The 11,057-nt window shown below is 36.6% G+C and overlaps 1 protein-coding gene across 1 annotated transcript; it reads right to left on the bottom strand.

The window, feature by feature from the left end:
• Positions 1-4,877: 4,877 nt before the first annotated feature.
• LOC104518876 (trafficking protein particle complex subunit 12) lies at positions 4,878-10,718 on the bottom strand (the record flags this gene model as incomplete). The annotated part of the gene is made up of 2 exons (XM_010175218.1): positions 9,507-10,718; positions 4,878-4,994 (listed from the first exon to the last, which is right to left on the bottom strand). Coding segments are annotated over exons 1-2 (1,329 nt in total), but the record flags the coding sequence as incomplete, so codon positions are not given.
• Positions 10,719-11,057: the final 339 nt, after the last annotated feature.

Raw genomic sequence — 11,057 nt, 5'->3', positions numbered from 1 at the left:
CAAGAAAGCTGTGGAGGGACTTTTTACAAAGACAGGTAGAGATAGAACAAGGGGAAATGGATTTAAGCTGAAAGAGGGGAGGTTTAGATTAGATATTAGGAAGAAGTTCTTCACTGTGAGGGTGGTCAGACACTGGAACAGGTTGCCCAAGGAAGTTGTTGATGCCCCCTCCCTGGAAGTGTTTAAGGCCAGGCTGGATGAGGCTTTGAGCAACCTGGTCTAGTGGAAGGTGTCCCTGCTGATGGCAGGGGGGTTGGAACTGGATGATCTTTAAGGTCCCTTCCAGCCCAAACCATTCTATGATTCTATGATCTATGATTCTATGATTTTCTCCTAGAGAAATTACTGTCAACAAATATTACTGTCAAATAGTGAACACGGTACCAGCCTGGCAGAAGGGAACTTTTCTCCACACATGACATTAGCAATTTTTTTTTATTTCCCCAAAAAGTATGATTGAATGTTTTGTGTACTTTTTACACACTACTAGTCCAGACCTTTAACTTGTGAAGGGAGTTTTTTGGTTCACATAACATAACCAAAAACTAAAACAATAAAACCAAAATACAACATTTCAGTGCTGACTGCTATACACACACCAAAGCTAGGACAAGCAGATAAGCCACCCAACAGACAATCTGATTGCATTATTCTGCACAGAACTTCTCTGTTCTTCGCAAAATCAGAAAAGATCCTGGGGGAGATTTACCTACAGATGGGGAAACTGCATATTAAACCAGGTTTCAAATAAAAAAGTATTTATATTTTTCTTTTCATTGAACTTCTTAAGCTGTCTGAGATTTTAATGCAGTGACTCTAGGTTTAAATCAAAATGCAGACAGTAGTGTCAGGATTTTGTCAGGCTATTACCTTGTGGAGGCAGGAACTAAAAGTTTTACGTAGCTTGAGGTAATAAGCTTGTGGGTTACAAAGCTCTCTTCAATGAGAGCTTACCTTGCACACAAATCTGACATAGAATCATAGACTCATTTATGTTGGGAAAGGCCTTTAAAATCACCAAGTCCAACTGTAACCTGTAAACACTGCCAAGTCTACCACTAACATGCCATTTTTGGAACAAATACGGTATGTTCATTATCAAACACTGTACCTGCAGCTTTAACAGATAAAAATGACAGTGAAAGGTGACCAACTCTCAGCTCCTCATTTTACTGACTTACATTCCACCATTTTCAAAATAAGAGCCCGAATAAGGCTATCACTATCCGCTTTTCTTAAAAGCAATAAAGGGAAACTGCCTAAAAATCATCTGAAAATGAGTAAACAATATGAGCTACAAATTCTGATAAATCCACATCTAAAGATCTGGTAATCCTTCTAGTCTACTTGGTCAAAGTTAAAAGTAACTGAGATATTCTATACATCCCACTGCATTCAATAAGTATATTTTCTACAAAGATGGATGAAGGGATGAGATGTAAGGTAGAAAAGAATTCCAGTGACTAAAACTAGAATGTTATTAGTTCAAATACAACAATAGCACTGAAGATGTTACATTTTTTAGATTCACAAATCAAGGAAACTTCCAGTTTAGTAAAATGACCCAATAAAAGCCAAAAATTGTAGTCTGTCTGGAAAAATATTTTTTATGTTTCTTCCTTTTCTAATAAAGTGTCAAAGAACTTCCATTATCAGAGTTTTCACTATACCTGAAAGATTGTGTTTTCATTCTATTATGAAGACACTCACTGATTTGGAATGAAAAAAAAATACTACTGAATAGCACCAAGCACCAGAGTCTCACGCACGTAACTGTTCCTTGGAAGCCTTTTCCTTGATTTTTTTAATTATGGTTGAACAAAGATCTTAGACATATGACTTGCAGAAGTGTTCTTATTTCTCTTTTTTTACAATACTATACATTGTTTTCCTGAATGAAAGCAGTGAAGCTCAGGTGATGCAACAAATATAGCTAATACCCAGGCGGAATTCTGTCAGAGTCACTCAGACTGGATGCCTACAGAAAATGCGCTCAATGAAAACGGAACTCACCTAATACATGAAGACAATTTATAATATTATTTAGTTTCTGAGGAAAACAATTTTGACTCAGAGGTAAGCCACTGAAATTTTACCCAATAAATTCACACTTTTTAGTGTAGCAATGCAGCCTCTCCCACAAGCTCCCAGTTACCCTTAGTGCTACTTGTGTCTCCCATCTTCCCTCAAATCAGCTACAAAAAAGTTGGAAATTGCTCACTGATTTAGAAATGAAAGAAAATCCTCCCCTCATATTTTTAAGGATAACTTCTAACATATTAAAGTGAATATGTATGCCATACCACTGTATCCAAGTTTCTAATTTTGAAAATATATGTAAGAGCACAACATTAATCATGTGCAGAAGTAACAGTATATGATTTTTTTTTTTAAATAGACTCAAAGGGAGTCATTAACTCTACATGTAACACCATTAAAGTGATTAAAATGTCCTCCTCCACTAGCTATGACATTCTTCTCCCCTGTAAATTACATTGGTAGAGCACTTTCACATCAGTTAAGAAAATGTATTTAGTAACCCTTTCCTGGTCTAGTAGCTTGAAGAAATGATTGCATGCTTAGAGTAAACTTTGAGTATTTATAGTGGCAAGATACAGTGGTCTCTTTTTAGGTACGATAACCAAAGACATAATTTTCCTATGTCTGCAAACACCTTACAACTCAAAATATCAGAAAGGTCTCCAGTAAGACATACTGTGCTATTTGTTCAAATGAGGGTAAACAATTAACCTAAACCACAGAATAACAGAAACTAATATAATTTTAGCTTGCACCTTGTATGCATCACTTTTATTTGCTGCTGTAAAAGCAATGCTGTGAAAACAAGCTCTTGCTTATATTTATTTTCTCTAGAGGTAAATGTGTGTTCCTATACCAGATAATAAAACTTTTCAGAAACTAAAAACTTGGATTTTCTGTTTTCAGTTGAAAAATATAAACAGCCTCTTCAGATGTGTAATTCTGTTTACAAGTTATCACCTCAATGATGAGCACACAGATGTACAGAATTACTTTGCTGGACCTCTCCAGCACTCCTGTATCTTAAAAGCCTCAAAGTTGTAAAATCAGTCCAACAGCACAACCTCCACACCATTACCCTACCAGCAAAGCTCTGGCAATTCACTGTTACCCATGCCACAGCAGAAATTTAAAATGTGAAAGTACAGTTTTTCAATAAACCAACTATCCATCTTCGGGTTACTGGTACAAATCTCACTCAAATGAACTAGACACCAAATTCATGCTTTTTTAATATCTGTAAGTCTGAAATACCTTTTAGCTTTAAGACTGTTACCAATTGGAAATATATTTTCCACATTAAGAATTTTAAAAAAAGCCCAGCAATGTTTGCAAGGAAAAAAAACCCTACAAAAAACTAATTCTTACCAGAAAAAGAAAGAAGAGTTCTGCAAACAATACTGAGAAATGGTTATATTGCATACTCAAGAACAATAACAGCTAATGATTGGAAGTCTTGAAAACTGAAGAACATCCTGTCTTCTGGCTGAATGGCTGCTATTTTACAAAAAAAAAAAAAACCCTTCTACTATGACAACTTTAAAGGTAGGAAAAAATCTGATGGCTGCAAATTGCCTCCTATCTTCTCTGCTTTGATCCTAAAAGACTTAACACTGCTCTCTTGGAGCTTTAGAGCACACCCGAAGCTAAAACAGCATCAATGGCAGCACTGTGTTTAAGGTACAAGATGGTCTGCAGTATAGAACATTTTGCATGGACAGAGCTACCAGGCCAAACAGAAAAAGATTTTCCATACGTCAAAAATTCTCTTCTGGAAGAGAGAAAAGAAGTGTGGAAAAAGGCTTTTCCTACTGAGACACTGATGCAGACGAGATTTCTTAATAAGATTTTTCTTTTTCCCCTCCAAACTCTCAAGTTAAGCAAAACACTGAGACGAACAGAAAAATATCCATCTCCGAGATGGAAAGCACAATCTATTTTTTCAAGTTTAGTTTCCAAAATTACCTCTGAATTCCTTTAACAACACTTGTGTAGACTACCTAGAGTTTTCCTAACATGACAAAGAAGTCTCTTTTGGAGCTTTACACGTAATGTAATACAATACAATTAAAATATGTTAAATTCTAAATACAGACTGTCCCAACACTTACAATTCCTCACTGCTTTTCCTCAGAATTTTTTAATCCAGTTTTTCAAAAGTAAAATAAATAAAAAATATTTTGACATTTCAACAGATTAAGCAAGGCTCAGTCTTGTAATAGTAATGAGTTTCATAAAGGAACACAATGGCTGAAGAAACAAGGCAAGGTTCACAAGTCTGCTAGATGCAACTATTTCCAGGTCTGAAACATTTACATTAAGGAAAGGATTTTAACTTAGAGAAAATAAAGTTTTCATTTGGAAGTAATTTAGTTTAGTTCTTCTGCACCTAAATAAAAAATTAAAGCAGTTGAGAATATCACATCAGCTTTGCTTGCCATTTACAACAACTGGTACATCTTACCGTTTGTTAAACCCTAAGGTAAAAACATAAATAATACATATACAGATAAACAAAAAAAAACCAATTAAAATTTATTTTCCAGCCATTTACATTACATAAAAATTAACAGCTCATAAAATTCACACTAACTTCAAATTACCTTTTTTCTAACTTCTGCAAATAAAAAAGTTTACTACCTTGTTTAAAACCAAATATTTAAACCCAATGCCATTCCCACTAAAAACTACTGTACTTTATTAGTACTTTTGCAGGATCATGAATAAACTGATAGGTAGATTTCTTTTTCAGTTTCTCCTCACAGTCAGTAGCTCCCAATTATCTTGAGGGAAGCATGGTATTTAATATATATTGAATTACGAAGACTGTTACTTACAATTAGCTGTTTCAAGCCTACAAATGATTGTTCTACAGAGTTGGCATTTAAAACTTTTCTCTTCACTGCAGCTTGCTCCCCCAAGAAGCGAAGCATTAAGTCCTTTACTGCATCTCCCTTGGTGTTCATGGAACAGAAAAAAAGAAACATAACAACACACTTTTAAACATTATTTTCGCAAAATAAGATCTTGAATTAAAGCTGAGAAACACAGATCTTTTCCCCTGAGAAATGCTTATTTTCCAGCACTTTTTGTGTGAAATGAATATAAATGCATATATATTTACAGCATTTTAATGAAAACTTCTAGATTTACTCCACATTATTTGCTATATTCTTTTTTCAGTGTTTCAGTTTCAGTGCATAGAAATATTCAAGCTTATTCGCTTATTATTATTATCATTCAAAGATCTTACAAAATACACTAAGTTTTACAGGTTTTCATAATGGATATTAATGTTGAAAGGTGCAATCTACTGATCAATGATAAATGTGCACATGATCAGCTAGCCTTAAGTACCCAAAGAAAATAAACTTTGAGACATCAGAAAACCAAGTAAACAGCAACCCTTCAACAAGTGTTTTTGATTTCAAAAGAATTAACGAGAAAACTGGGTTATCTGAGCTCAGTAATTTGAAGACTTGAGACTAGTTGAGACAGACATTTGAAATAGATTCCTAAAGTTAGACAAAATTAATTCTACATTTCACAACATGGAGCAGCTAAGAGGAAGAGTGTCCAAATCCAGGTTCTATTCCAGCTTTGCTAGCAATAAATTGAGTAACTCTGGATATGGCACCCTCTGTGCCTCCATTTCCCCTTCTAATCTTTGTTCAGCTACGGATTTCTGCGCCTTCCTGTTTGCTGGTTGACATCCTTGTGGTTTTGTGGACTAGAGATTTTCAACAGGTAATTGAGAAATTCAAGCTTAACATCAAGTAGCTACTGAAAAACTGTGGACCACACGTTGCCATATGCTGAAAAGCATGCTGCTACTATCTGCGCGCTCTTCAGGTACCGTGTCTGCAATGCAGACTGTGGGACAGGGCGTGGGGGGGTCCTAGTCTTGCTGGGACTGTACACATTATTGTATACAAGAGAATCCCCTTTGGTGTCAGAAGTCACCACATGCCAAAAGCAGGTAACAAATTCTGTTTGTAAAATTTTTGCCAATATTATGTTTTTATGTGCCTTTAATCTAGAAAAGCAAACATCTGAAAAGGAAGGAAACATCTGAAGGAAAATTATGAGCAATATATTAATATTGAAATATAGTAATAATATACTTACACCTTTGTTTTTAAACAGAAAGCAATTTATAACCCACATTCAGCCAGAGTAAAGACCTGTCTAGCTCACCATCCTGCCAGTGAACAGCAGATGTTAATGACAACAGTATTAGAAACAGGATAAGGTCGTACTGGTCCTTCCCAACTTAAAGCAGCCTTATGGTCCACCTGTGCCAGGGGACATATTTGCCTATCGTTTTTAAACATCCATGGACAGACACATCTCCCATGATATTTCTTACTCCTTTTTTCAGTCTGTTTTTCTGAACAAATGTACACTTAAGGGCAATGAATTCTACAACTTAAAAAGTTACATGGGCTGCAGAACAGTAACTCCTTTCGTTATGTTTATTATTCAACAGTTGCTTTGCCATAAAACCCAGCAAATCATAATCCTCTATTTACCTTAATTCTTCTATGAATTTTAGATCATTAATGCCCTTGGAAGCCAAAAGGCCCTCTTCCTTTTAGCTGTCACTCACAAGAGAGAACCTCTGCCATTTGTTTTAATTTCATTATATCTTTTCAGATACATGGTAACTAGAACAGCATGCAATATTTAAGATGGTAAAGCAGAAAGTAACTATGCAAAAACGTAAGCATACAAAGAAATATTTGCAAAAATCCCTCTAAAGGAACATGAAAACATTCTCTTGAAGACCTGATGTAGGAAGCTGCTAGCACAGAGGGCAGGAAGAAAGCCACAAAGCCTTTTGCCTAAAAAAAAGTGAGCTGCATAAAATACAGTAAAGCTTAGCTACGATAAAAATAATGGATATTAAATGCTTGCACGTTCCCCACGGACAATGATGAAACATGTTTGTGTTTTCTCTCTAGTTTCTTGAGGAATAAGACTGCAACTACTATTTCAATACATGTGAAATTTTTACCTCTAATACTGTCACCTATCCTATGAATAAACAAGATTTCCATCTTTCAGACAGAAGAGTCTGAAGGATTAAGAAAAGACAGTCTGTGCAAAATCACATAAATACAGAATATTTTTTAATCCTTCCCAACAGTACTTTGGGGGAGGAAACATTACAAATTAATGAAATGAAATTAAATGTAGAACATAATGACAGCAGGTAGTAACTGATGAAAAAAGGCATAAAGGAAAGAGCATAAAAAGCAGTACTCCAACTTGTTTGCACGCTCAAGAGAGCGCAGGTACAGATAACCTGTACCATACACAATCCAGGATGGTTTAAAAAATAATGTTTCTTGAATAATCAGCAAAAAGTAACACAGAGTGGAAACTGAGAACATTTAGCATCTTCCTTGGTGTGATTTATCCACTTAACTTTTAAGACAACACACTTGTAACAAGAACAAACACTTTCTGGGTGAGCAGGTTAAAAAAAAGTGTCAAGCTGTTCAATACAGGTCATACAAAATTTCAGTCCTTGCCTGAAGCACACTTACAGTTCACTGTAAATGCACTTTTCAACTAACTTTGTCAACTGCGTGCAGCTTGGTTTAACATCTTGCACTAACATTTAGCATTTGCAAACTATTCATACCAAAGCTTTAATGACCATTGTTGGAAGCTGATTAAACATTGAAAACAAGCCTCCTACGATGCTTCAGTTGACATTTCAAGTACTCTACAATTATAGTTTCAGTTAAATACACAATTTGCAGCACTACAAGCAAATGGAACAATGATACCAAACCAGGGGATGTCAGGTCAGTCAAGACATGCACTCAGGCCACTGGAAACCAGTAACTGGAAGTGAGGAAAGTTGTATAAACATAAAGGATTTCAAAACTTGCCCCTGCTGACATGCCTGTGTGACTGAGTGCTTAGAAATTATAATCAGCGAAGAAAGGAGCAGAAATCCCCTTTAATTCCATTGATGATTTTACTGTAGAAATACATCACGTGGACACTGCCATAAAATCTCTTTTCAATTACGTGCTAAATGGTAGATCTGCATCTGTGTATGTGCACAGATTCAGGGAATCATCAGCACAAAATAGCCTTTAATCCTTGACTGGACTGAGGAAGGTCTCCAGAGAGACAACTACTGTAAAAAAGGAGGACAGCAATAAGGAGGCTCTCATCCTCAGGGCCTGCGGAAGGGATCGTTCCTTCTGTCCATACCATTAGCTGCCAGGAGAGAAATATTACACACTCTTGGACTACTCATCAAGGTCTAAGGGATTTTTTGGGCAAGGTGGGAAGGACCTTTCCATGGTTTTTGGGAGGAATAGCTTCCCATTACACTGTTTTCTTTCACACTAATTATTGGGCTTTGTGATGACAGGCAGATATTCTAAGATAAAGCTAACCCAAGAAGCAGCAGCAGCATGGCATATGTCCAAAACTGGTATCATTTGTTGCTTGCGACAGAACCTAAGATGAGTCAGATAATTCAGCTACAAATCTGGACCTGATTCACTCCAGAAACTTTTCTGATAGTTCCTGCAGATTGGGAAGTTACTACAGACCATGTGACCATTGACTGATAATCTTTGTTATGCTACAATTAAGGATTAAAGTATCCAAACCCTGAACACCACCTCCAGACAACAATTCTATTATCCAGAGACATAGATATGAAAGAGTAGGATTAGCCTATTTCAAGAAAAAAATTCCATTATCCTTGTTAGCCCTGGCTGAGCAACCAGGATAAAATTGCTTCATGACAAATACTGCACGGATTTGAGTGAAATTTCTCAAATTCTGAAAACCACTGTAGGCCTTCTCACCAGCTGGGAATGCTGACAGCAGAGAAGGAAATGGGTTTCCACTACTATGTTTTTCCCTTCATGATCTCATCTGGAGTATTCCCTTTAATTTCGAGGTTATTCCTTCCTTGCTCCAGCACTCAGTGTTTCCTACAGGTTATACTTTTCCACTGCTTGGGGAAGACAGAAATTACACTATTTCAGTCAGTGTTCATATTATTGAGAGCACTGTGAACATCAGTGAAAAATGTTATTTCCCACTTGGCTGCAACAGTGACTTCCTCAAGCAAACAAAGCTGCCTGCTTTCAGACTTCGTAGTACAGAATAGTGATTTTGTAGCTATTCCAAATGCAAGCATTATCTTACTAACTAGGAAGACCAGAAACTAACTGAAACTACTTAAAAATACAACCAGCTTTGGATTCTATGGAAACTGTCAACATTGGTTTTCAAAAAATACCCAACAAATTTTGCTACAAATAAATCAGACCTGGTTTTAGTCCCTTCAGGAGAAGGCAGTAACATTAAATTTTCTAATAAAGATTGAAGCAATACACACAAGGGGACACAGAGATTACTGGACAGTTCTTATACAACATTTCTCAAATATAATCAGACATTAAGATACAATAATAGACTCTTACCTGGATATTATCAAATTTCAATCCAGGCATGGTGAGATTTTCTTTATCTATGAACACGGTGCTGTATTGTTGTGTGGCAACTGAAATTAGCACATTTCTGGTTTCCTCGCTAGGAAGCCAAGCATCATTTCTTCTATCTAGTTCACTCATATTTAAGGCTGTGGCAAACGGGTCATCACTCCCAGCAAAAACAGCTTGGATTTGTGAGAACGGCTTGGGGGGTTGAGTTATTTCTAGAGATGATGGAGGACCACTTGCTTCAGGTCTCCCATTTCCCACAGAGAAGGTAGGGTTAGATGAAGCACAAGAACTGTCTCCACCATTAGAAAGAGAGGACATTTGTTCCGGAACTGAGGAGCTTGCATTGGGATTACTAACAGAAATAAAATTGGATGTGGTAAATGAATCAAAAAAATCAGAAGCTAAAGTATTAGTGTTAACAGTATCACCAAAGAACTTGCTTAGACTAGGACTTGGCTGAACCACCTGTGGATTACACTTCACTGGAGTCTCAATTATACTACTAAAACTGGGAGATTTTACCATTTGAGGCTCAAAACCATCAGGTAGGAACAACTGTGGCTGGGTATTGACATTGTTTGTTTGGCTGAAGATGGTACACACAGGAATGGGCTCAGCCTCAGAAGATGGTTTGCTAGTACTGGGTGATGATATCTGGTCCTCAGGTTTGCCTTCATCAATATTATTTGGTTTTGTTTCAACAGGAATGTTGTTTCCCAACTTTGGTTCTTCCTTCACTGCTTCCTGAATTGATTCTTCCTTTAATGAAGCTTGATCATCTGTTCCAATCTCAGAAATGTCTTTAGGTGTTTCTTCGTGTTCAGTTTCACTCTCATTACTTAAAAACTCTTCTTTATCCACTTCTGCTTGTGTTTTTTGATTATCTTTAGCTTCCATTTGTTCTACAATCTCCTGGAGACAACCAAGTTCACCTGTGTCATCTTCACTGTTGTTTGGAGAATCTGAAATAATGACACTCTCCATCATTTGTTCATTAAGTTTATCTACAAAATTATTTGAATCTTCTGATACAGTTTCATTCCCTTCGGACTCAAATTCATCTCCACCAAGATCAATGGTTTCCTCATGAAAGAGAATTTCTTCCTGAGTTTTCTGTTGAACTATATCTCCGCTGTCATCTTCATCTGAGGTGCTCTTCGCATCCTTAGCACTACTTTCATTATTCTCCATGGTAGCTGAAGAAGGGAAAGTCCCCACCAAAACAAGTATTAGTTTTATTACTCAGGTGCCACCCTGAAATTCTTAAGTATCATACAAATACTGAGATTCTTGCTTTAAAAATATAGTCATTTCACTATTATACATCTTTCATTTGACATCTACCCACAGAAGAAATTAATCTGAGAAACGTTTTCTCTTTATCCTCTTTGCGAGTCGCAAAACCATTGGGACTGAAGAGCAAACGCCTCCCCCCCTAAACACAGACAGAAACACATTTGCTGTTCCGCTGGCAAAGACCAGCTCGGTGCCCATTTAAGAAGAGGAAAGGGCGGCTCCCCGGCTGTCCCC

This window comes from Antrostomus carolinensis, unplaced genomic scaffold, assembly GCF_000700745.2.
Source record: "Antrostomus carolinensis isolate BGI_N321 unplaced genomic scaffold, ASM70074v2 Scaffold55819, whole genome shotgun sequence".
In the NCBI taxonomy this organism is placed as follows: Eukaryota; Metazoa; Chordata; class Aves; order Caprimulgiformes; family Caprimulgidae; genus Antrostomus; species Antrostomus carolinensis.
Note: the sequence above shows the minus strand (reverse complement) of the source record. Positions and strands in the feature narration are given on the sequence as shown.